The sequence below is a fragment of the Cuculus canorus genome, chromosome 4, assembly GCF_017976375.1.
Source record: "Cuculus canorus isolate bCucCan1 chromosome 4, bCucCan1.pri, whole genome shotgun sequence".
In the NCBI taxonomy this organism is placed as follows: Eukaryota; Metazoa; Chordata; class Aves; order Cuculiformes; family Cuculidae; genus Cuculus; species Cuculus canorus.
Genome location: NC_071404.1, coordinates 25,589,684 through 25,617,147, shown reverse-complemented (window position 1 = coordinate 25,617,147; position 27,464 = coordinate 25,589,684). Strand labels below are relative to the sequence as shown.

Below are 27,464 nucleotides of genomic sequence, written 5' to 3'. Positions count from 1 at the left end.
TGACAGGTCAGGTGCTGACATTTTTTTTTTTCATGTCTGATTCCTGTAGTGATTTATTTCATTGTGGTGCCACGTATAAAAAGATTGCTTTAAATGTCTTTTCTTTGTCAATACAAGCATTAGCTAGTATGTGTTCAGACACCTCAACAATTGCAGAGTACCCATAACAATCACAGAAATATTTGCAAACTGTTAATTGCAAATATCAGAAAAAATATCAATTATATCTAACAAGACTGAATAACTTCCCATGTGAAAAGTGGAGAGGAGAGTATCTGAAACATATATTTATCATTTAGTCTTAGAAAATATCGATACTGTATACTACAGACGAAGTAAGTTTAAAAGGGAGGGGAAATCTGTATTTAAAATAATATAATGTACTCATCACATTTTGCAAGTCACTAAAGGAAAATACTTTTTTTTCTGCTAAAAGTATAGCTTCTGATTTAATTCACAATTGCATATCTATTCATATTTTATCCGACTTGTAGAATTCAGTTAAACAATTAGTGAGCCAAAATGACTTTTTCTGTCAAGATGGAAAAATAAGATGCAAGACAGTGATGAAAATAATAGTGCTATTGCTGTTCTCATTTTAAGTTCCAGATATTTCTGTTTTTCAACTTTTAACCTTTTTTAAGAGCAAGAGAAAGTAAAATTAGCAATGGAGTAACAGACTGAAAAGGATTAGTTTGAAAGAAAGGGAACATTTGGGCAAAGTCTCTTCCCTTAGCTTAACAGCTCGACCCGACTGAGGCGAGGCTGCACATTTTTTTTGGTCTCCCTGAACCCGCTGTTTTTAAGACCAAAGAAGCTGAAACTTAATGTGTTCCCAGCTGTCATTTGAATGTATTTTGAATATTAGAGACAGAGTTTTACCACTGAGCTATACCCAGGGACCCTGTTGCCCAAGTAACACTAGCAAAAACAGTTTGGTAGGGTTTCATGAGAGACCTCAGCGGTTCCTTGCCTTTCAGGCTGTGTGCAGCAGGGCTGCTGTTGTACAAACCTTATCCCACTAAGCCATTTGGCCAAATCTTCTGCTGAGTTCTGCTACATCCAGATTTCACTCTCTGCATTTGAGTGGCCACACCTTTTGAGCACATCTGTTCTATAGCTCAGGGAAAGCTGCATAATTAGACACTATAACAATGTGCTTCACAGTTTGTTCCCAATGAAAAGTGCCTTTTAGCTTTCAGAGTCTGAAAATAACCAGGCTGTGAAAAGTGGAACCATTCTTTTTTCACATAGCAGCAAGCAAAAATCCCTGTAACTTTATCGTCTCTCCAATTTGATCTTAAACATCAGCTAGCTTTTGGTGGCTTCTTGCTGGCTCTAGGATGCACAATCAAGGGTATGTCAAGCCATGTCTAAATTCCCTGTGTATCCTGTATCGTTAGCTCAGTCATCTCATGGAAGCCTACTTATTTTGCTTCCATTAATTGCAAGCAAACCTTGAATTCTTCGTTTTATAATACACCATGACAAGCCTTGTGAAGCAAATACGGATGAGGTGGGATTTTCAGTTATGTTGTGATTCTGGAACATGTCTTCATCTGGCTTTGTGTGATACAACAACTCTTTGGAGCTTTCTGGTCTCTGAATCTGTCATCCCACAGCAGATACTACAACACAGCATCCCAGCCTGGCAGTTACTGCTCTTCAACTCATAAAAGCAGCAGCACGAACTGTTGTAAACAAAGCTTAACCCACAGAGGAAAAAGACTGTTTAAAAGAACAGGCTGGCAAAAATATGTCTCAAAAAATGTTGAAACCAGGTATTAAATCCGTTAGTGGAGTGGGGATTATAGCAAAAATGCTCACAATTACAACAGAGTTGAAGATTCACAGTATGACATTTTGCATGTAATCTTTAATGTTCAAACAGTAACAATGGCTACTTTAAAATTAGGGTTACAAAAATAAAAACTTTCAGTGAAAAGGCATTACAAGAGTTGAGATGGAGAAACACATTTCTTCCACAAGCCAAAAGGTTTGCAACTGACTACAAATACCTAGCCACTTATGTATTTCTGCACAAGTATTGTGGCATTCAGGTTCTTTGACAAACATGTCAGATTTAGTGTTTCAGGGGCCAAAGCATTTACGATCAACACCTGTACAGAAAGAGAAGTAGGAAAGAGAAGAGTACAGGAAAGACAGGCAATAACGGGAGTCGCCATCTTGTGTGTTCAAGTGCTGAAGCTTATAAAGGTTTAAAGCTGATACAAAAACCTTACATGAGACCAGTACATTTTTGTCTTTAGAAGCTTCCTTTACAATCAGATTCATGAGTGGTAAATATTCACCAGACTGGGAGCCGGCAGGATGATCACAATGTCAAGTATCCTGTGCACTACTGCTACCTACGGTGCCTGCAACGCAAATACTTGACCTATATCAGAGGTGAGATCATCCCTGGGATTCATCAGAGGGGAAATGATTTAATTTGGATTTCTTTTAATAGAGAAGCTCAGAGGTAGAACAGAATATGGAGGAGAGCAGCCAATCAGTTCCTCGGTGTCAAACTTACATAAGGTCTGAGCTATAGCTTATTTGCTTAGTACGGTAACTCCTGAAGTCCCACCCTGTTTTTGAATGAGACAAGCCACTGCATCCATTCCTGTTGAAACACAAGAGCCTGGGCTCAGTCAAAGCAGATACAGGTCATTGTTTTGGGATTCATGTGGAGACAGAATCATCCTACTGTGCTATATGCTATCTTTTATGGCAGCATGCTATAAGCCCCTCAAAGGTCAGTTCCGAGTTAGATGAATGACAGGGAAAAGGAGAAAACACATCATGCTGCACTAAGAAATCCCCCAGGGGATTTCCTCTGTGGAGAGCAGAAACCTTGGGATGAAACAGATCTGCAAGACCTGAAAGATGATGTGGGGCAGAGGGATCAGGTAACCTGAGGAGGAAGGGAAAACCACAACTCACAAGGAACATACAGCATTGCATGTTGACCCCACTCCATCTTCTAGCAGAGTTCTCTTACACATGTGGTGTTTCCACCTCCTTAGCTTGGCTGTCTGTGCAGGAGGGTAACTTGGCCTGATGTCACGGTATGAGTAGGTACATCAGGATTTAACTCTTAGATTTTCCAGGCTCCCCCAGGACACAAAGCCTCTTTCAGTCTTATTTTGATACAACCCAGGCAGCTACACTTAGAGTGCAAACTCAAAAAAAAAAAATTATTTAACCATTCTAAATATGCACATTCAACAATGCCATGCACTTAATTTTTTACCATAGTAGGTTACTGGCTTCACTAAAACCATTGTTTCAAAAAGAAGTTTACTGAAAATATGTGAGAATTTTAGTGCTCGTGAAAAAAATACCTTTCATCCCTAGAGACTGAAATCTTTTGCCTCCAGAATTACAGCAGGGACAACAGAGGTGATGATAGCACAGATTTGCCTCTGACACCCCAACCATATATCTAAACCAACCCTGACTGTAAGCCAGCCCTTCTGGGGTTGTAACCAGGTGAAGACTGAAAAAGAATCAGGCGAGTTCCCTCCTGGTTTGTTACTGAACACAGTGCTGAGGAACAAGACTAAGATAAGAAAATATATCTCACAAAGCCACAGCACAGCTGTCAAATGTCACTAAGTTTGATTACTCTTATGCTGGACGTACTGGATTTAATTACTATCAGACAGTGACTCAGGCATGTCTAAGAAGTGCTTGGCTTGCCTGCAGGCCATTTATTATATCGACAAGACAATTCACTTCTGTGGTTGGCTAAAAGAAGGACTTTGAAACTATGAAAACAAACTGTCAGTATTTTTACAGCAATGTATATGAGAGACTTTTAAATAGAATATACAGTGGTCAGATTTTATGCACTAAATTCACATGGACAGACATGTCAAGAGGTGAGGGTTGATCCAGACAGAAGTTTGTCATTAAATAAATGCAGACAGACAAACAACTGAGGAACATCAACAGAAACAACTGAAAAATCAGCACAGCTATTATCTGCAGATCTCCAGGCTGGGCCCGCTCCAGTCCAGGCTAGCGAAGTCCAAACACAGGCTTGTGAATAAGGGCATATACTTGCACCTTTTGCTTTTCAAGATAGTGCCCATATGCGCTGAGGGGAAGCATATCCGATAGAGTGCACATCTGTCTCACTTGGGGCACCTGCACCGTGGTCCTGCCGGGAGTCCTCCTTTGATTCACCTCCCATTCTCTCTGTCGCAGTACATTAGTGAGAAGACAGAAAGAACGAATGCAGGCAAAACCACTGCTGACAGTCCTCAAAAGATCTTGCACTCATTAATGGAGAAGAGCTTCCGTCTGTTCTGCCTTTTGGCTTGATTGACTGCTGTCCGCACAGCGTACTCAAACACCTGCTGCACCCCCCGGTTGCTGAGGGCAGAGCACTCCAAGTAGCCTTTGGCTCGCACATCCTGGGCAAGCCGCTTCCCATCTATTGGGCTGATGCAGGAGGAACGGTAGGGCCCTATGTCACGCTGGTCTGTCTGAGTGGCCACTACCAAAACAGGGATGCGGGGCAAATGGCTGCGGATTTCACCAATCCATTTGTTCCTCAGGTTCAGAAAGGAATTGTGGTTTGCCACCGAGTAACACATTAATACCACATCTGCCTGTTGGTAGGAGAGGGGGCGAATGCCTTTGAAGGCGTCACTGCCAGATGTGTCCCAAAGACCTAGGCTAATCTGTACACCATCCATGAAGACATCCACTCCGGTGTTTTCATATACAGTGGGTCTGTAGTCATCTGGAAAAGTCTCGGAGGTGAAACGTACCAAAAGAGATGTTTTCCCCACAGCTGAGTCTCCCACCAGGACGCACTTGATTGAATCCAGCATTTTATTAACCTTCAAGGCCAAAAGCACCGTGTCCAAGTAGCAGGAGTAGGGTGGAGAAATGCAGTAGTCTCAGAGGCTTTCTAGATAACTTCCATTTGGTGAGAAACTGTCCAAGTCTCTTTACCTCTCAAGACTTGATTCTGTCACTTGAGTCTAAAATCCCCTTTTCTCCCACACAGCTCTGTGGTACTGTTGGTTTTAACTCTTCAGTGAGTCAAAAGATGTTTCTGGAAGAGTAAAAATAAAATGTAACATTTATAATCCATAAAGAACACACCATTCTTCACCAAGGTAAAGATGCCTGGACATGTGTCTAGACAGCCATGCAGGGTACCCCACATCAAGGATGCTAAACCTTGCCGCTCCCTCCCAGCTGGCTGTGTGTGCAAAAGTCATTCACATCAATAACCTTCTTGCTGCTCAACGGAGGCTAAAAGTCTTATCACCTCTGCCATTTTCCACTGATATCAACTCTTTTTTTCATCCAATTGTCTTAAAAAACCTAATAAAATCAATTTAACTTTGGTATGACTATTACTGCTAACCTGCTTACAATGGGACATTTCCTGCCTCTGATTTTCACCAAGACTGACAGAATCCTGAATCCTTTTTAACCAATCAGTTCAGATTCTCTTGAAAATGTACCCATGCTCCCTAGAGGTAGTCAAGACAAAAAAAAAAAAAAAAAACCCTTCACTAACTAATTTGACTATTTAAATGATCCTATAAAGAATAGGAACACAGAAGCACTTTTGACAATGAGGAAGCAGACACTTCAGGTATGAATCTCAAGCAATATGAACCTTAAACAGTTTTCAGAAGCAATGAGAGATTTACAGGAAAAGAAACAAAAAGTTCAAAATTATTCCTACGAATAATTTTCATCAAGAAGCACGAGCCAAAGAAAGCCACACCACCAGTGCTTGCCCGAGTCAAGTAATTTCATTTGAAGGGGATGTGGCTGCCCTGACATTTACTCTGTTTTAAAACTGAACTGAGTACCTCTTCAGAGTATGTAATTGCTTTTGAACTCCTGACAGCATCCAGTCAGATTTTCCTATTTTGAAAGCCTATGCCTCTTCCCCACTAGCTGTTTGCAAGATTCACTGCTCACACAGGCTGACACACAAGATGCTATGAAAATCACTAACTGCAAACCTGAAGGTAAATTAGTTCTGCTCAACAAAAGTAATTTAAAAGAAGTATCACTGCATGATTTCAAAATGTCCTTCATATGTTACACAAATAATATATTTCTATCTCCTTTGTATATGAAGAGAGAAGTCACAGCTTCAGGTTATTTGCACGGGAATGAATGATGGCCACAAAAAGCATATACTCCATGTTACCATAATGCTCTCCAGTTTCCCTACCCTTACTTCCACCACCACCACCCTCCCCCCCTCACCCACAGCCTTTGAGTGTTTCTATTACACTCAAAGCTTTGGCTTACTCCTCAAAGGGAAAAAAAAACAAGGGAAAGGAAGAGAAAAGTGCTAGACAAGCTTAGAGAGAACATTTTACAAGCATGGACAAGTGCTACTGGCGACTCCCCTGCTTTCATTTTGTAGTGAGGCAATGCCCTACCTCCTCTCATCCTGCCAGTACACTTGCATCTCTTCCACCCAATGCACCAGCCAAATAAAGATGTGTCAGCGGCTTGGCCAGCACACGTAGTTTTATACAGGCAGCACCAAGCCTGCGCGGCAGTCCTCATGCGTACTTGAGTTACCGGTATCTACAGAAGTCATTGCAACAGGCAGCACTTCCTGGTTTGCCACCACGACCGTGCCCTTGCCATCACAGCTTGCTTCTAGGAAGTGGAATGGAGGTTGAGGCCAATTCACAGCATTCCTGGCTGCCAGGAAACAAGCTGCTCTGTGAATTTAAGTTTCAGTGGCAGCCACTGGAAATTTGCTCCATTTGAAATGAAATCTTTAAAGATTCAGTAGGTCTGACTCCATTGTCTTGCCTTCTCTGTTCCCAAACAAGCTCTCAAGGGAATTAAACAAGATATTTATAAAATACCACTATGAAAAATTTGAAAAGTATGTGCAGGATACAGTGTCCAATTATATAAATGCATTATCATCTTTCCTTCAAGGTATTCTACTTCAAAATTGTGTCAGCAGTACAATTTGAAAACAGCCCAATTCACCACAAGCCGGTAGCGTATGATTCAGACAAAGCTCCGTGCTCCCAGGAGAAAGCTAGCACATACCAACTCTCCTTTTCAGAACAAACCTTTCTTTGGTGTAACTAGTCCTTAATGCCTTTGGGTTCATTATTTTGTGACTATTTGAATACTGGGGAAAATAAGGACATCCAAAGCATGACTTTTGCTACTTCAAGAATACCAGAATAGAGGAATACAGGTAAAAGAATTGTTCTAGTACTCAGTTTGTTCATTACCAGGTCTGATTATGTTGGCTATTTTGAGAGAAAGCACATAAATAATTAAAGATTGAAAAAGATACCAAGGACTAGTGAATATGGCTAGTGAATGCACAAAATAACAAAAGCTTCTATAACAAATAACAAAAAGAAAAATATTCTACCACAACAGTACAGAATTGTTTTCAAAGCAAATTATATTGTTCTACAGTCAATTGATGAATAAAAACACAGAGTACATAACAAGGTCTGTGTTCTGGTTCTATGGACAAATTATCATCAGTGGTCCTGATCTTGCTTTTGCCCATAACCATTTAGAGTTCACTTGCCTCTGCATATAATTTGGACTACATATTTTGCATACTGAAGATATGTTTTTAACTATGCACATAGACTATCCTTGATGCAGCTTCAGGGTAAGAGCAGTATTAGTGTATTAAGATATTTATGCAAATTCACCTCAATTAATGGAAAACTCTTTAGATTAAATACCAACAGAAAACAATGCCCCTTAAAGGATGGGCCAATACTGGGCAGTACTACACATGAGAGTTTTGTAAAGATTTGCAAAAGTTTTGGTTCCTTTCTCTGATATTATATACTATGATCTTGGCATGCTACACCCATTAAAAGTCTGTAGAAAATTTTCTGATCACAGATGGCTGAGTCCAAACTGCTGACAGGTTGGGGTTTTTTTCCCAATAATTTGATTTTCCAAATTTTTTTAACTTTATCAAGTCCATTTTGGATCTGGAATTCCAGATATAAACCTGCATCTTCTTTTACACTACTTTGGTTTGTGCTTACATCACTCGTAAGAATAGAAGATTTTCTTTAAATAATAAGGTGAGAGCTTTCATAAAATTATGAAGCATAAGAATATATATTTCTACTTCTGATGTAATCTAATTCTGAACGGTGACCTTTAATAAACTTTTAGATTAACCTCAAAAAAATTTTTGCACTGTTTTAGACTGAACAGTGTTTGAGAACTGTATCGCATCATCTGTGTAACCACTGCAACATTTATTTTCTCTGCTTTTCTATTTTTGTTCCCTCTGTCTGGAATACAGAGCCTTGCCACTGGCATGTGGTTATAGAGCCCTTGGACTTGACTGACGACATGAGCACAAGAAGCTGGACAACAGCTGCTCTCTGGCCACTGCCTGCCCTGCACCTCAGTGATCTCATGCAAGTAAACGACTCACATTTGATCATGGCTGAATATGATATGGAGGAGGTGAGTGGTGTTATTAACCTGTAACGTGATGGGGAGGAAAGAGAGAACAGCAGCACCAAGCTTTTTGCAGGTGGAGGACTCAGGAATATCCATTCCATGAAAAACTAACCAAATAATTGTTGAAACAATTCTATCAACAAAGGAAAGAAGGATTGCCTTTACCAGAAGGGCAAGTTTATCAACTGAAATAATGGGATTTTCATTTATGCCAGGAATGTCTCTGGCATCTACTATAAGATCATTGTGAGCATGGCTCACTGTGACTAAACATCTGCAGGGGATGGACACTATCTTATGACAGGGGGAAAATAAAAGGAGTCAGAACCTCCTAATTTCAAAATCTATCTTGGATATTGATAGTACACCCTCAAATAGGCTGGGATTTGGAAGCAATTAGCTCATACATAAACAAACAGTGCAGCAAGACAACAGGCTTTTTAGATCATGCAGTCACAAAATGCTTCAGAGAGTTAAAGCAATTAACGTGCTATTATTGCCATTATCTGGTCCCTACCACAATTACATCTCAGTGCAGTTCCTGTTGATATCAAGATAAGAGTAGGCTATTTTTTTTCAGTTTGAGCACTGTACACACTAGTTCCTGAAGAGACCTGATGTTGAGAGGAAATAAAAATATTTATACTTATTCAAAACTACTGGAGAGACTTCCACTTGGCCATGTGATGCTTGAATGCACATCCTGTTTTTGCCTGCCCACATTACTCCTCCAAGTCCTACCTCATGATGCAGAGGTGGGGTCTGCAAAACAGTGTCTACGATTCTTCTCTATTATGTTGATTGTAATCACTGCTTCTTCTAACTGCACTGCAGACACATAAAAACTCTCCTTGCTTCTCTTAGAGGCTCTTGAGGACAGGAAGGAGACATGGAGACTACCCTTTGGACCAGAACAGCATGCAGCTTTACACCTTCACCTCTGCGGGTGCTGTGGGCACTGCAGGGCACTGACAGAGCCTGAGAACAATGCCTGTGAGCAGAAGGAGAGGGTGAAGGAGGAAGGCTTGCAGGAAATCAAGACAGGGCAGAGATGATATTGCTGGTTAAGGGTAGCACCCAGAAGATGCAGCAGGGAGTATATTGGCCCCCACAGTGGAGACACTGCAGCCATTGTGGATCCAGTCAGGATGCTCAGTTAGATCACTGGGTTGCCAAGGTCATGATAACTTGTTTTCAGATCAGTGGGTGAGTTGTACTTGCTGCGTTCAGACACAAACCTACAGACTGCTGCACAGGCCTTCGCTGCTACAGTACCAGTCTACTGAAAACTAATACATCAGCTGTAGTCCATGTGGAGACCGCAGCTTGTCTGCAAGCAAATGGCCCCATGCTGCGAAGTTTCCTGTCACGCATTCATTAAGCTGATGCTCTGACATCCACGTTAGCAGCCCCTTGTTTTGTAAACTCATTTTAAGATGATTTTGTTCTACAGTACTAAGTGGCCCTGGTATTGTCAGTCTAATAAACAGCCTTCCTCCACTCAGATATTGACAGTGTTCCAGTACATCATGGAATTCAGTGGTGGAACCACTGCCACGAAGAAGAACTGGCTCACAGCTTGTACCATTGTGCAGTGCAAATCTGCATTCAATACATTCACTTTCCAAGCTACCACAAGGACCATCTTTATTCTCTGGCCCACAAGCAAGATGGCAGGTCATTTCATTGGCAGAATGCTCCAGCTATATGGTGTATTTATGATGCGGATGGATTAATTGCCAGCCTATCTCTCCATGTGTTTTTATATTTTAAAGAATTGAGAGGATGCCTAGAAGCTTGGATGAGAGCTTTTTTATAGAAATTTTATCCATTCCTGCAATGGATTCCTAAAGTCAGAAGAACAACCAACATACAATGAACCCGTATTTTCAAAGCCAGGATGTTTTGTCATTTCAAAGACAAACTTCTTTTTGCCAAAACCAAACTTCTTTTGGCATTAAAAAAACTGGTGACCTAACAACTTAGAATTTTTTCTTTCACTCCATTGTTCACAAAATTGAAATCCTGTTCATGTTTTCAAATTTTGGTGTTTAAAAAAAAATACAGAACTAGATTTGTTTTTATACCTAATTTATGAAATTTTAAGAGAATGGACAACCAGTTTCTTAATAGCCTTTGCAAAAAAATCACTTCTGGATCGAGATGACACCTGAAAATTTAAACATCACATTCTTTCTTTGGCAGTTTTAACAACTGAAACTGAAGAAATGTAATTATGATCAAATATTCAGTCATCTTGCCATCTTTCTTACTAGCAAGTTAACTCAAGGCAACAAATTTAAATGACATTCCCTCATACTGAGGCTAGGGAATCTTGCCATAAAATAATGGCAAATACAGACCAATGCTCTCTAGAAGATGAAATTAGACACTGAGTCCTAGTAAAAGGATGACAGCTTTCCATAGAAGAAAATGTACATATTTACACACATTCTTACAGTCTGTATATAAAGCTGTGTAATGAGATACCTTAAATTAAAAAATTGCTAGTTCATTACTTTAGTAATATTACCTATAAAGATATATATAAGAAACGGATAATGACATAGTAAACACCTATTCAATTTACTACCGTCACTGAGAAAAACTATTTAACTCTGATTTTAATTACCCAACTAGACAAAAGAAATATTTATTATATCTTCAAGAACTCTTTAGCCGTGACTAATCACGCATTGATTCACCTACTTACAAAGTAAACATGAATACAAATTATTAGAACCACTCTAAAAATTAACAAAAAATATGTAAGATTCTCATGTATTGATTCGGGACCCTAAATTCATCAGAAGTTAATGAGATCTGGCAGCGCCAATTGCCTGCTTCAAAATTCAAGCCATGAGCCCGAAGTCCCTTTTTTCTACATATTTACAGCATGAGACTGTAAATTCTGGACTACGTAGTATTCATGGCAGTAAAGGGCATGTTCAAAAGTGACTCATTTTCAGTATAAACGTTGCATCCTCTCCAAATTAAAAACTGGGTAAATCAAGTGTAAGGAAGTGACCCCTTCACAGAGGACCAGCTCATGCGTCGTTCTCAGTCTGATCCAATATTCTCCAAAGGCAGAAGAAATGGAGCGTGTGTGATGGCCAAAGCATGGCACATGCTCTTGTGTTTATCTAGTGTTTCCCTTCTGCAAGATACTGGATATGTGACCTTCCTTTCCTATCCTTTTTTGTGGTAATTTTCCTTCCCTGTTCTCAGAGAAAAAAATTATTCTTGAGTCTCGCTGCAGATAGAGCCATTCATGGAGCAGCTGGGGTGTAAATGTCACATGTGTGCATGTTTGAGCACAGTTCATCAACTATCTGTCTGTTTGGGTTCCCTCATAGTCTCTGTTTTTGTACACATACACATACACATACGTATATGTATACGTATATGTATATGTATATTGACCACTGACACAGAGCTATTAGGTCCAGATGAGGATACAGAGAGCTTGTAGATGAACATGGATTAAGTGCTACGTGCTGACCATAGCGCCATCACACATACCTATATTAAGTCATTCTGTCTGTCAGAGTGGGCTCCCAGTTAAAAAGCAGATTTCCACCCAAGTCTAACTGCATTGTAGCCAAACTACAGGACTATGTTATAAAATGCATGATATTTCAATAACTGACTTCAATGAGACTACTCTGTGTGTGGAATTATTCACATGTGGAAATGTTTGCAGCTGTGGGCCCCAAACCACTTAAAATTATTCATGTCACATCCTCTTTTAACACTGTTCACCATTCTTGAAGTTTGAGACTAATCAAAAAGGCACCTACAACATATTTTTTTTTACAGGTTTAACTCTTCAAAATCTCCTTGAATTTTTTTATCTCGCAAAATTTGAAGTCCTCTTTCATTTACAACCTCCAACAATGATTGTGTTCTCTTTCCAGAAAGTCTGGCCCTTTCCCTATTTCCTTTTGGGGATTTGACCATCTGCAGATACAGGCTGAATCATGATGAAGTATCCATTTCCCTTTCATACAAAAATAATATATCAGTTTTAAATAGGCGTTTATAATTTCCTGCAGAATTATGCATTGTTTGGTAGTCTGGATGCCCTCCACAGATCACAGAAACACAGAATCACTATGTTGGAAAAGACCTCCAGGATCATCGAGTCCAACCATTCCTATCAACCACTAAACCATGCCCCTGAGCATCTCATCCCTCGCAAGATCTCCAAGGTTACTTTCAGAAGTCTATTCAGGTTTAACTTTGCTATGGTTTTGTAAAATGCGTACCACAAAATAAGGAGACTCTCAAGCCCAAATCATCTCCTTCTAACTCTAACAGAGTGAGTAGAAGGAGGGTCTCCATGTTCATTAGGCTACGTATTTACATAAGATTGATTTCAGTGGGAGGTAAAGGTGGAGGAGGAAAATATTAGTTAGAACAGAATTATCCAATGTGTGATGGAAGATTATTTTTGCATACTTTGTGATAAGAATAAAATGTGTTTAATGCATAGGTGTTTTGAGTAGTAAATAATAACGTTTCAGTTGAACAAACAATTCAGAATAATGACTTTAGCTAAATGATTTAATTTTTTTTTAATTTGGGAAGAAAGCTTATTAAATGTGTGTCACTGTTCAGTTTTGCTGTGATGAATGTCAAGTTTCTTGAGTTACTAAGCAAAGCTAGTAAAGTAAAAAACAATTTTGTTCGTTAATTATAACGTGGAGAAACTAGCTGACTATTTTAGCTGTTCCCCTTAGAATTTCCAGCAGCAAGAAGCTTTTTCTTGTGTCTGCATATACTAGACTGTTTAAAATCATAGTCTAGATTTTAGCCAGAGGGACACTGCCATCTCTTTAAGTTCATTCTTAAATTTTGTGTGTGCACATATGTATATTAAAATGATAAAAATTTGGAAAGCTTCCTTGGAAGTAATTTCAATAACTTTAGAAGTAGAAAGTGCAATATAAAACATACAATCATTGCAAATTTCCCTGCATTTGTTCATTTTAGGTCTTTATCCTTTTGATTTGTTTTACAAACTAAAAAAGGAGTTGCCTTCCACAGTCTACTTTACAACTCAGTATTTAGGCACTATATCCTATACAAGGATAAACCAAGAGTTAATAGGACAACTAGGAGGATTTTTTTTTTTCTCACAATGTAGCTTCCCTAGAATTCTTTAATAGTAGTATATTAAATTAAACACAATAAATGGGCATGCCTATTTGCCTACATCAAATTGCCTAGCTCCTAAGCATTGCTATCATTAAAGCCCAATTTCAAAAGAACATGCTGTCAAAATTTCTTTTTTTCCTGGAATTACCACAATTTATACTGGGTAGTTCAGATTTTACATTGATTTATATCTTACATCAACCATATGCCAAAGCAGAATATATATTTCAGGGCCTGTTTTCCTTTACTTTTCTTTAATAACCTCAAGTTCTTGTCACCTTTATATAAAACATAAAATCCTGCAGACAGAAGGGTCATACGGAATAAGTTAATAGGAGAAAAGCCTCTACTCTTTAGCACAAAAGTATATAAAACCTTCTAGTGCATTCTTCAGTTCAGTATTTTAAGAAGCCATTTCAAATACTTAAAGCTGACATCTATTTGGCTTTCAGTTGGTTTAAAGATCATGCAAATCCCCATGCTACAGTAAATCTTAACGCAGAGTTTCTGTTTTTCAGTGGGAAGCACAGAAAGTTTTCCTTGATTTTCTTGATTTTTACATATTTTGCATTAAAATTATCACACATATAAAAAGAGAGAGATTTTAGGAAAGCAATGTTTGAATATTATAAGAACATTTCCCATGCTTTATTTTTTGATCCTGGTGGACTTGATTCAAACTCAAAAATATTTTACTCATCAACTTTTCTCCTAGAATTAAAACTCCACTGAAAGATACATGAATATAAAAACCTGCATTTAAACTAATGGAAAGAAAAGAAATTACATGAGGATTTTTAAGACAGATATTTTATAATATATTTTTGTAATCAGAAAAACACAAGCACACAGGTGATGGCTGGAAGCTAATATATAACTCAGTATGTCATTAATTCAATAACTTTGAATTCTAAAGACTTAACCACCTTTTAAGCACAGTCACTTAATCAAAAAAAAAGGCAAGCTGAAAACTGTGTGTTCACTTGCATGCCAAGCAACAAAAGGAAAGAATGATTTCCTTGCTAGAGCGAGAGGTTTAATATTCTTTCCATGGCTGTGTACACAGGAGATGACCAAATCAGATCCCCAATTATGTAGGAGTCTTGGCCTCACACTTTTCTATTAGGAGAGCAAATCTTCTCTAGTTTTACATAAACCAGGATAACCTTCAAAAACAACTCACTGTCACGCATGAGGAAAAGAGCCATCACCAGATGGCACAACCCCCTCAAACCGGGCAAGTGTCAGTTATTGAGAATGGTATTCCACACTCACACCTGTGTGTGAAAAGCAGCTTTGTACACGCCATGTAACCACAGCCCTTGGTGCCGGCTTCTGCTAGGAGAGGTGTTCGATCCCTTTCCAGCACATGCTGGGTCTTTCATATGCAACAGGTAACCACGACCTCCCACTGGGGAAAAACCCAAACCAGAGCAGAATCCATGTGTGGTTTCCAGTGAGTTCGTTTCATCAGGTAAAGACATGCATACAGAGTTCATCCCCACCCTCATTCTTTAGGAACTTACGTTTCTCCTTGGCTTCTGTAACCAAATACCCAATGTGATTCCCTGTGCAAAAGAAATATGTTGCAAACACAGTGGCAAGCAGTTGTGCAAGGTAGGAAAGGTCAAAGAATCTGCCACAAGTGCAGGGCACAGCCATGAGCAGGGGCTGGACACAAGCACATACTCCTGTACCCGCTGTGTAAGGAACACACACATGCAGTAAACATTCACAGCATGTTCCCAGCTATCCTCCAGCTGCCATGCCAGCAGTGACAGCCATCCTACCACACAGCCTCCAGCAGAAGATGGCCTGCTGGGAATATTGCTCCCTGCTACTTTGGCAGCTGCACATTTTAGATCCCATATACCAAAGGTTATACCAAAGGTTTGTACCCATGACTTCCACACTCACTGTGGCATTACAGAGGTTTTGCTGGCTCCATGTGTCTCCCATTCCACTGTAGACTGACGCTTTCGGTGGGTTAGGAAGGTTTTCCAGTTCTTCACTGATATAAGAATGTAGGTACAACTAAATTCTGCTCAGCTTGTAAGACTGTATTTGCTTTTATAAAGAAGAGCTAGTAGGCTATAGCCTGTAAATTTTGTTGTTACATCACTTTGTCACATTTGAGTGATCCTGTCCAGTATTTTAAAGCTGAAATGCTTTAATAGTGGGCTTAAGAAAGATGCAGCCAATGTCCTTTCTTAATTACTATGCTGGGGTTATCCCAAGACATTTTTCAGCTTTAAGCTGTGCTCATAGCATAAAAACATTTGAAAACTGCTGATTTAATAAAACCACAAACTGCTGGCCAAGAAGTGAGGGCCTAATTTGGAAATGATGTTAAGCTGTGTAGCGTGATGCCTGAAACATCACATTTAGACTTTGAAAAAGGCAAGTTCCACAGTTACTTCTTTTCTTGTTTTCAAACAATAATCAAAGCATTATAATAAAAACCTCTAGTTTTTCATTGCATGGCTGATGTCAAACCAAATTAATCACTTAAACAGTGCATTCAGTAACATTCAGCTGTTTCTTAATGAAAACTGTAGAATAACAGCACCAGTATTTAACAAATAAAATGGAGGTGTTTGCTTTAAAGAGAAGACATAGTTTTCATTTAAAATCCTTTTCATTTAATGCTCTTAATGCAGATGCTGCTATGCGTCTAGAGCTGCATAACAAAAGCAAGAGGAGAGACAGAATTTCACCTCCCTGTCTGCTGCCCTGGCTAGTTATCAGGAAGTGTCACCAAGAAAAGCTCCTCAGGAGCTTCTGCTGCCCTACCAGACAGGCCACACAAGCCTGCAAGAGTGCCACCACAATTTCTGCTTGTTTCCTGTGTGTTCTGTGTATACTGCAAAGTGTCCACTGACATCTTTAACGATTTATCTGGCTTACCCCTTGCTGTACAAGAGATTGCCTCCCTGATACTGCTGGCAGCTGTTATCAGCTGATGTGAATTTAATACCAGCCTTTTGGTTACTGGGTTTATGCACCAGGGAGAGTACTTTCATTTCATCCCCAAATTCCCCCCTCAACAGAGCAGCTGATCCAGAACCTGTTAAATTTCTGCATATGAACACCTTCTTGAGAAAGCTGGTCACCGGTCTGCAAAAGTATTTTTAGTAACTTTCTGGAAGCATAGCTCCAGCCTCACGGTTTTACTGTGTTGCATGTAGATACAGGGACCGTCCTCTAATGCAGGCCATCATGAGGCTTAATGCTTTTCTGCCATGAGACCATCTCAAACAGCTTTGGTATGGTAAAATAATAATCCCTTAATATGGGATTAAATAAAAGTAATTTACAGCCACTTCACCCTGCTGATGGACTGTGCGTTTTTGTTTTGCTATACATGAGAATTAAGTACATTTTTTTAATTTTAATTTGTTGCTCTGGAGCTTAGATAGCAAGCACAGATTACTTAGGAAAACTTAGAAATTAATTAGAATTATTAGATTCTCTAATAATACAAAACTACTGTTTTTCCCAGTTTGTAGCACCTAATCTAATGAATATAAAGCTTGGTATTACACCCTACCAAGGTCTACTCTCTCATTTTAGCAGGAAGTGAGTGTGTGGGGGGCTTTTCTATCCTGTGGTTGCTGTCTGAGTCTCAAATATGGTATTCATATCAATTCAGTACCCACTTTTGCTGGTAAATTGGACTTCAGTTGTGTGATACATCTTCAGAGCTGTCTTTGAAAAATTATATTAAACCGCATTTAAGTAAGTATATGTGCATGGTCTGTTCTACTGGAACATTTGTAACCATCCACTGACCTAAAAGGCAGGATTTAGAAATGTAAATTACAAAGCAGCCCAATGCAATGTACCATCCCACCTTATTCTGGCAGGAGCAGCAGACCAGCCAGTACTTACGTCAAGAAAATACTGTCAGATCTACTTGTTAACAACAATCTAATCTCAATTATCCTACCTTTTTCCTCTGCAAGTATTTTCTTCAGGATAAATCCTGTGTTAAAGCTGGCCTTCTCCAGATGCCAAGCCCCACTCCCACCCCATCCACAGGTGGAAGGATGGCTGAAAGAAGAAGCTAGAAAATCTTAAGGCCACATTCAGATTTTTGTGAGAACCTGTGTCAGAGAGGTGGTTCCAGTCTCTGTGTGCTCCCTCTGCATTCACCTTTTAGATCAGCTACCTCTCATTGGCAACGTGACAAGACCATCCTGCTCCACTAGTGTATGGTAAGATGCAGGTTTTGTAAGCAGAATCCAGAAATGAGTGTGCAAAGATGTGCATACATGCGCAAACACACACACACACACACACACACACACATACACCCCATCTATAAGGGGATCCCATACCATGAACATTCGGGTTCCTCAGTACAAGAAAGATATTGAGCTGCTGGAGCGTGTCCAGAGGAGGGCAACGAGGCTGGTGAAGAGCCTGGAGCACAAGTCTTATGAGGAGCAGCTGAAGGAATTGAGGTTATTCAGTCTGGAGAAAGGGAGGCCGAGGGGAGACCTTATTGCTTTCTACAACTACCTGAAAGGAGGTTGTAGCAAGGCGAGGGTCTGTCTCTTCTCCCAGCTAACAAGTGACAGGACAAAAGGAAATGGCTTCAAGTTGCACCAGGGGAGGTTTAAGTTGGATATTAGGAAAAATTTCTCTGCTGAAAGAGTGATGAAGCACTTGACAGGCTGCCCAGGGAAGTGGTGGAGTTACCATCCCTGGAGGTGTAGGTGTGGTGCTCTAGGACATGGATTAGTAGGCACGTTGGTATTGTGTTGATGGTTGGACTTGATGATTTTAGAGCTCTTTTCCAACTGTAAGTATGAACATGCCACAGTTGGCACAGAAAGCAGAGGACAAGAAGCCGTGGGGATGAGATGGAAACAAAGAGTTACTCCTGTAGCCATTTAGACAGCAAAAAAAGCTCCTGCACCTCTGAAGGCCGCAGAGGCGCAGTTAGATCCGGCAGGGCCAGGCTGCCACTAGAACCAGAGCCAGCAACAGACATACTAGCAAATTAAAAATACTTTGAATCTCACTTCAATCCTAAGAACCTAAATTTCATCTTACTCAAATCCTTATAATAAAACCTTCATCTAAATTTCCTTGGGAACACTTAAGATGAAGCAGAACAGTTTTATTGTATCCATGATGTGCTTCACCAATGAGGAAGAAAGACATCCTTTGAAGTGTTGCAGGTTTACACCTGCATATCTCTCCTGGGTTCATAGTTCATGCAACAGCAAAGCAGATCAGAATCAGACCCATCACTTTTAGAGTAATTTCCATTTTCTTTATTTTCTTACATCAGTTAATATGGAAAATATTTGCATGGCACAGTCCATCACAGTCCTCTTTCTACTTTTTTACAAGGCCTTTTTATGTTGAAGTGGAAACAAACTCTGGAGCAAATGAAAACCCAGAAGACACATAAACTGGGGCAGGATTAGACCACTGTTTAACAGGATATCACAATCCTAAGTGTTCAACAGACAGTGATAAAGGTAAAACCAGCTACATTAATCTATTTCACAAACTCGCTAATAAAAGTAAAACTAAGGATACTGGATTTAATTTGGAATATCAACCCACATTAAGACATTTAGGAAAAAACTAAAATGTAAAGAACTCACCAGACGCAGGAAGCTGAAAGCGGCTGTTGGAAATAAATGTTGCGGAAGTCAGCTATTCTAGACAAGACCGGGGAAGCAAAAAAGAAGTGGTGTTCTATGTTCTTGGCTTTTCAAATGGAATTCTTTTTCAGCGGATTAGAACAATATGTTATTGAGAGAGAAAAAAAAAAAATAACCATCAAGAGGTAACCAGAGAACACTGCACGCAGGGGCCAAATTAGTCCTGGCAACTGGGTCTAGCTCATCCGGAGGCAACAGTGACAGCAGACCCAGAGGTAGTGTGATGAGAAACAGCGGCGTGGTTTAGGGTAAGTCAACTTCCTGGTGAGAGCTCCTCCGCTCTGCCTGTGTGGGTTTTGTTGTGGGTTGGTATATGAGTGTATATGTCTTTCTCTCTTTGGTGACTATGGGAGCAGATGTAAAAACCTTGATGATGGGGGAGGAGGGGGGCAAACCCTTCACGCTACAGAGAACTTTCTCTTTGCACTGCTGCTCCTGCAGCCGCCTCCTCTCTGCGAGAGCGGCTAACGGGCATAGCGCAGCCCACCAGCTCTCACACATGCCAGGAGAAAAGGAGCAGATCAGTTGCTGCCTACCAGTGCCACAATCGACTCACACTCCAGTAGCATGAACAAGACTTGGCATATTTTTATGCAAGATGGAAGATGACTCTGCCTTTAAAAAAACAGTTTACATATTTAATTGACCTTGTGCAAAATTGAAGGCAGGCACTTTTGAGCTGATTCAAACTTGGGTTTGTCTTAATTCAGTGAGGATTCCCCACTAGCACTGCTTAGGAATGACTAGTATCATTTTACTAGTATACACATCCTCTGTTCTGTCAGCACAAGGAGGCTGAGGAGGAGGGACCACAGGCATGGAGACTCCCGTCCATCCCAGCACAAACAACTTGAACTAGCTGGGCTCTCATCACTTTCAGCTTTCCTGCCACAACACTGAAAGCAAAGCTCTGATAATAGTTTCAGGATTTCAGGTGCCAGGTCTCTGTGGTCTATACTCTAGGAGCTGTGAGCACTAGAGGTGTCCACTTAGGATATCAGGTAATCAGACGGCAGGGAGGGTATTCCAGTCCCATACTCCTGAAGCAGAGGTCCCAGATCATCAGCACGAGGGGCTATCTGCTTGCCAGTCAGAGGTATAAGCAGTGGGTTCCCCAGCAGCCTTGAAGCCTGCCCTGAAGGCAGAAAAATGGAATCCAAGTCCTTTTCTGAAAATATTTTGAGCTCAGTGAAGCTATTTCAGACCACCTCTAGCCACGAAGTAGAAGGAACAAGCTGCCTGATCCAGATCTAAAGCCATGAGTTTTGTGTTCTTTGCAGGATGGGAACTCTCTGAAGAAGCTAACATATTTGTCCACATTAACATTATGGCAGTTCAATGCATTCCAAGACAAAGTCATACCACTTCCAGGAATTATTAAAACACAATAGAATAAATTAAAAGATAAAGCATAAAGGAAACAAAAAGATAATTCATGTGTAGATGAAAGGCAGTTTGGGCCAAAACCATAAATAGCCGCTGAATTAACATAACCTGTGTAAACACACTCAAAACCTGCTGATATGAAGCCTGCAGAATAGTGCAGCACAGTTAGGCTGGGGAATCAAGTTGTTTCCTTATCTTATGAAATTAAATTCAGCTAACTATCAACAAGGATGAAGGTAAGGAAGACTAGAATGCATTTTTTAATACCATCTTCTTAAAATCTTCAATCTTCCTTTTAAATTGAGATAAGACTTTGGATAACAGGCTTCAGCACATTCTCAGTTTGTGTGAGAACTTGTGTAACTTAATTTTCAAATGAAACAGCTATTCTTCTGGTTTTGGCCAGGTTTGGGTTTCCCAATACCAGTGCATGCAACCAGGCAATAAGTTTCCATTGCAATTGTGATAATCAGACACCCAAACATTCTGAACAGTTTCCACCAGAACACTGAGGCTTGCCAGGAGTAGAGAAAGAAATACCATTTGCAAATTATGTTGATATAAATGTCTTTAGCGATCATCACCAATTTTAGGTCTGCTACAGATAGCAGCTGCTTAAAAATGCAACTACTCTTTTCTCATTTGAGCTGCAGACTAATCCAGATGTGAGGCCATCTGGCTAAGCAGTTTGCATTTTGGATAAAGAGTGCATCCATCTGTAAAATACATCATAAACAACTTTTGAAGTAAGTGAGTGAGTTCAGCAAAAACTAAGACTGTAGAATAAGAAACAGGTCATAACAAGTCTTGATTTCCACTTATTTCCCTCTACTCCGCTTCCTGGAGCATCTTGACCCAATAACCTCCTAACAATAGTTGAATGTCACATTTATTTTTGCTTCTTCCATTCTTTTGGGATTTTTTTGAATAAGAAGTTGAGACCTTTCTTAGGGATGCACATGCTTCAAGCACTTCCACCGTGACTTCACTTCCTAGTGACCTGAATTCCACAAAGAGACCCTCAGCTCCACACTCTCTGCACAACACATAGGCAATTCCAAAGTTAGGTGTAATATTGCAGCCTAACATGTTTCTCTTGATCAGTCCTCCTTTTTTTTTTTTCTTTTTTATTTAGTTTTTCTGCTCCTTTTCAACTTTTCATGCTGTGCAATGAAGGAGATCATCTGGCTGTGAGAAAATATTGTTAATACATTCAAAAATACGTTGCTTCTCTTTTTTTTAAACTCAGTATGAGTCATTATCTGGGACTTTCAGAAACAAACACTTTGTTGTGGAAAATATTTATGGGGTTGGAGTGGAGGGTTGCAAATTATTTCAGCACTGAAATGTAAGTTGACAGCAAAAAATAGTCATAAACCTCAAGTAACTAAGGGCTTTGACCAATTATGTAAAAGAGCATTATCCAGGGTTTTGACATGTAAAGACATGGGCCGGTTTACAATGAAAGGTCACATTTGTCTCTTACACCACTGATTTCTGTCACACTTACCACAGAATCATAGAATCATTGAAAAGTCATCAAGTCCAACTGTACCTGTCCACTGCTAAACCATATCTCTGAGCACTTCACCTACCCATCTTTTAAATACCTCCAGGAATAGTAACTACACCACCTCTCTGGGCAGCCTGTTTCAGTGCCCAATAGCCCTTTTGGTGAAGAAATTTTTTCTGATGTCTAATATGAACCTCCCTAGATGCAACGTGAGGCCATTTCCTCTCATCCTACTGCCTATCACTTGGACAAACCAGCAGGCTGCTGATGTCAGGAAGGGGTTTGGGATCTAGGAAGGAAGCTATTCCTGTCCCCCGTGCCCAATTTCCTTTTTGTTCTTAGATTTGCTCAGCTCTGATTTTCATCTGTCTCAAATAGTATGGTATGTGCAAGTCTCAAGAAGTAAATCATGGCACTCTCGATACCCATTGTATTTAGCCCTACAGGCATTTCTCCTGTCCTAGATGATGATTATATTATACGAAATAAAGTTGATTGTTGCTTATGTCTAGGCACTGCACCATAGATATGAACAACACACAAGAAGTGTGCTTATTTAGTTCAAAAAGAGCCTAATTTTTTGTTGTTGTTAATATTTTCAAAAAGAGAAAGGAAAAATGTATGCAGTCAAGATGCCAGCCACGTGTTGGGAAAATAGGGATGTGGCTATTTGCTTTCCCTCTGGTTCCTGGGCAGTACAGAGGAAATCAGGTAGGTTGCCCAGGCCCATTTCAACCTGGGGGTGAAAGAATTCCCTTCCGAGGAATAGACAGGTCAGAGAAAGGGAAGCTTCCTCGCAGCATGGCAGAGAGCATTGCTAAAGTTTCTGAAGTAGACCAGGCACAGCAACTTCTGCAGCATTACTCATTGTCAGAGAACTAAATCTGAAAGGGGAAATGAAAATGCAGTTTCAAAAACATTTCCTACATGGATTTTGGTAATCTCACCTTATTAACTACTTTGCCTTGATGAATTCAGGCACTGGTTCCTCAGCAAGCTAATGATCCTCAGTTTTGGTATTGCAGTGGCCCAAACTGAAGCATGTGGTGATAAAACAGAATCCAAAACCTAATGTGAGGCCCGTTGTTGACACATCCTGTGGGAAGGCTAGAGGTTGTCAGAGGGTGAGATAAGCGTTCTGGCATAGTGAGGCTGCCTGATGGAGAAGCCTAAATGCAGGAGTATGCCTGAAATGCCATACCCTGTCTGTGGACCCTCCTGCATTACAGGGGATGTTAGAAAGCTCAGCCCTCAACTCATGCCAAAGGAGCCAACACAGCTCTAGCACAGAGGGAGGTGTGGCGTACTGCTAGCGAGGAGCCAGAGTCACAGCTGCAGGTCCCCACTGCTGTGGGCATGGGCTGCACGCCAATTAGAAACCACTTCTGGCCGCCAGCTACACTGGCAGAGCCGTGCAAGGGCCATTAGGAGGCAAATGGGAAGTGTGGGGCAGTACCAGCCCAAACACTGCCAGCATACCTAGCAAGGAGAGTTGGCCAAGCAGTGCACCCACCTGTCCTGCAAAAAGCAGATCTGTCCCCCATGAATGTGGAAACGGAGCCGCCTTCAGTGACAGGCTTGTTCTGTTCCTCAGGTGGCCACTGAGCAGCCCTTCAGCTATCCCTGCTCCAGCAGATTTGGCCCTGGGTTGTGCAGTTTCCGAGTGCAAACAGTGCTGAGCGCAAGGCACTGAGAGACTCAGACCTGGGTACGCCTGAGCAGCGCAGACTTCTCAGGCCCAAAATGGAGAACTCCAAATGTGCAAATGATGATGAAATTTGGGTTTGGTGCCTACATTTGTGTGTGGGCATCTACATTTTCGAGACTGATACAGCTCAGTTCCACACATTAAACCTATACACTTGTGCAGCCAAAGCACACAGAAATTCCTCCACTCTCTGAAACTGCAGACTTCTGCAGTCTTAACCACAGAACTACTTCTTACTACTTTTACATGCTTTCCTGCTGCGTACGGGTTACTGATTAGCTATTTCTCTGGGATATTCCTCTTGAGATTGGGTTGTCAGCAATGTATGCTGTGTGACAAAACAAATGGACACCCTTATCTTTTTTCTTAGTATCTGATAAGCAGAAATTGGTGTGTTAACTTCCTACCACAATTCCTCCCATGACGCCAGTGCAGAATGGGCAGTCAGGACAATGTATGGGAAGTGCTTTCCTCCTGGGCAATACAAAAACCTCCTTCCCCTTTCTTGAAAGGGAGGCGTGCTTAGGAGCTGCTCTGAGTGTTACTCAATTCCCCCACGTCTCTTGTTCTCAGACAGTCTAGCATAAAAGCAGTCACACCACTGAGAACAAATTCTTTTTCCCAAAAATCAGGTACTAATTCCCAAAACAACCATCCTCTCTATTCAGGGAACAAGATTTCTTCCATGTTTGCCCACTGTTGTGCGTCTTTGCTGGAGAGGTTAGGAGATATTTGCAGCTCTAGGGAACACGGAGTGGCTGCACACCCTGGAGCTGGCAGCGAGAGGGAAGAAGCAGCCGACCAGGCAGGCTGCCTGCAGCAAGGAGGTGATGGCCAGAGCTGCGGAGCAGGCAGAGAAGAGCCCAGGCAGGGGCTGGAAGGGAGGGCAAGCCCTGCTTGGCAGTGCAGGGGTCTGAGGTACAGCCCTATCCAGCCCACAAACAGTTCCACACATGTAGCGTGCAAGCCCACATCTGTTTCTGTAAACTGTCTGACTTTTGCAATTTTCCCTCTCCCTAGAGACAACCACACTTCCTTTCCTCATCTGGATTTAATGCAAAAATAATCCCAGTGGCTTCTTCTAAACTATGGAGGAGGCTGCAGCGGTTTTCTCTGTGCAACTGCAGCCAGCCTGAGACTTCCACAGTAAGATGGGGGGTAATGGCTTTAAATTGGGGGTAAGAAGATTTAGATTAGACATTAGGAAGAAACTCTTCACTATGAGGGTGGTGAGACACTGGCACAGGGAAGCTGTGGGTGCCCCATCCCTGGAGGTGTTCAAACCAGGTTGGATGCATGGGGTGCAGACTGTGCTCCCCCCACTCCCCTGGAACCTGCCAGAGCCCATTGGGGTGCAGGCTGTGCTCCCCTTGCTCCCCGAGGGCTGCTCCTGCCATCACCTCACTCCCCTTGCATGCCTTCTTGCCCCACAGCACTGCCCCGTCTTGCTATTTCTGCAATCTTAGTCTTGTTAGGAAAAGAAAGGCCAGCAAATACCAGGCCTCTTGCCCCAGCAAAGTCGGAAGCCATAGGGAAAATCAGCAAGATGAAGGCAGCAGCTGCTTTTATTTTGAATGTGTCTTTCCCCGCTTCCTCCTGGTTTGAAGAAGGAGATGGGGACAGTCATACCATGCAGTCTCGGGCTCCCCGCCTCACCGGCCAGCTTCTGCTTTCTAGTCTGTGAATGCAGAGGTGTTTCAGCAGAAGGCGGCTCAGAACAGGAGCTTGACATGGGTGCCCTAAATTGCTCCTAAAGTACTCTCTAGGGGAAGCAAGCCAGAGCGTGTGGTCCCTGCAGGGACACTCTGTTCTCTCTGTACTACGTCCCAATAGCCACGTTACATTGCTGTCTCGATAACTGCTGAAAAGCTGAAGCTCCCAGTCCCCCATGGCTTGCTTATATGGCACTGCAAGACAGTAAAAGGAAATAAGAAGGACACACAGGTGAGGATGACTACTTTTACCTCCACTTAGAGGTAGGAATCCGAGGCAATGCCTTGTGAGTTAGCAGACAGAGCAAACTCCGTTACGCAGTGCTCCCACAGCCCAACCTGACAAGTCCATTCCTCCATTTACAGACCAAAATTGATTAAATTTGTAGTGTAGGCAGAGAATTTCCATTGCTCACTCTTCTGTCTAGTGAGTACAACCAGCCATGGAATTGTAAGAAGGAGGGTCCTGTTTCTCAACCTAACAAAAATAATAATGACCCATACAGTTGCTTACCAAGCTTGTAGAAAGAGTAGTCCTCATACCAGCACTGCCACACTGAAACGTCATGCTGCCCAAAGTCACAGCTATCACACCCTAATCACACAGGGGAAATGCAGCAGCTTTTAATATTTTAGCACGCATCAAGTCATGTAAGATGTCTACTGAGCCTTCTGAAAAAAACTTTCCCTAATCAAAAGGAGTACACAAATCTAGTCTTAGACCCAACACAACAGAGATTTTTCAAACCCTGAAAGGGCAGGGATTGCCTAGATGTCCTTCATGGAATGGATGCCAAAAGACTCATTTATTCACCAAAAAGCTACTAACACTGCAAATCCACCTCACCCCCAAAGTCTGCAACACAGTTTTTTTTGTCTCAGTCAAGACAAAGATCTATAGTTTTCTTAAAATATGAAAGCTACATAAATAAAGCTAAAAGAAAATCCCAGTCCTGAACACGGTACAAAACAAGTTGCTCACAGGATGTTGAGCCCTACCTACTACATTTAATTCATTGAGACCTCTAAATGGTGCAACGCAATGACAGTCTGATTTGAGATCCTGGGTTTGGATACAGCAGCGCTGCTTTGCTGGAGCTGGAGGAGATAGGCTGCTCCAGCAATAATGCCCCATCCATGCACAGTACCTCATTATACAGTCCTGCACTGCCTGCCCACCACACACCAGCTTTCCGTATCAGCTTTTGCAGATCCCTTCTATTGTTTGCCATCTTCTCAATTCACTGGCATGCCCCACCTCCATGCCACCATCCATCCTTCGCTGTGAAGCCCCTCACATTGTAAAAGGCTTTTCTTCTTCATCACATCAGTCTCTCTTCATCACATCAGGCTACTGGGTCTGGATCCAGTAGCCAGCCTTATCCACAGCTCTTTCAGGGTCTGTGCCTGTACCTGGCGACATGCTTCCTTCGATGTGGTCTCTCTAGTTCTTCCCACAAGATTCTTAGAGCTTACAGGCTTCTCTCTGTGCCCTGTAGATTCCCTCACCATCTCCCTGATACATTTTTCATTGAGATGTGGGAGAGAAAGCCTGCACCACCCGATTCAGTGTCTTAAGGGCTCTCCAGCACTGAGGGACACAGAGCAGATCAGCCCAAGGGGTGATAAAGAACCTCTGAAGCTCCTAACTGAGATTCAGGACAAACACTGGCCCTGTTCATAGGCAAGGGTGTCTGAGCTAATCCTCAAAAGACAGCATGTCCCAGCTCCGTGCCATGTAAAAGCTACTCCAGCTACAGGAAAAAGAACTTTATCTCCTGACCTATCCCACAGAATTAATGATGGCAACTAACGAGAAAACA

At 41.4% G+C, this 27,464-nt stretch overlaps 1 protein-coding gene across 2 annotated transcripts; it reads right to left on the bottom strand.

Moving 5' to 3' along the window:
- Positions 1-26,603, bottom strand: RHOH (ras homolog family member H). Of its 2 annotated transcripts, none has more exons than XM_054064738.1 (2): positions 19,263-26,603; positions 1-5,074 (listed from the first exon to the last, which is right to left on the bottom strand). In XM_054064738.1, the coding sequence occupies exon 2, from the start codon at positions 4,845-4,847 to the stop codon at positions 4,272-4,274; it is 576 nt and encodes a 191-aa protein (XP_053920713.1). In that variant the 5' UTR covers positions 4,848-5,074; positions 19,263-26,603; the 3' UTR covers positions 1-4,271. The 2 variants fall into 2 exon arrangements, with proteins under 2 accessions (XP_053920713.1, XP_053920714.1); XM_054064739.1 differs by lacking the exon at positions 19,263-26,603 and adding an exon at positions 6,435-6,755.
- Between the last annotated feature and the right edge of the window lie 861 nt (positions 26,604-27,464).

What these genes read in the sequence shown, in the direction of transcription:
- RHOH (XM_054064738.1), bottom strand. Translation starts at nt 4,847, where the DNA reads ATGCTGGATTCAATCAAGTGCGTCCTGGTGGGAGACTCAGCTGTGGGG.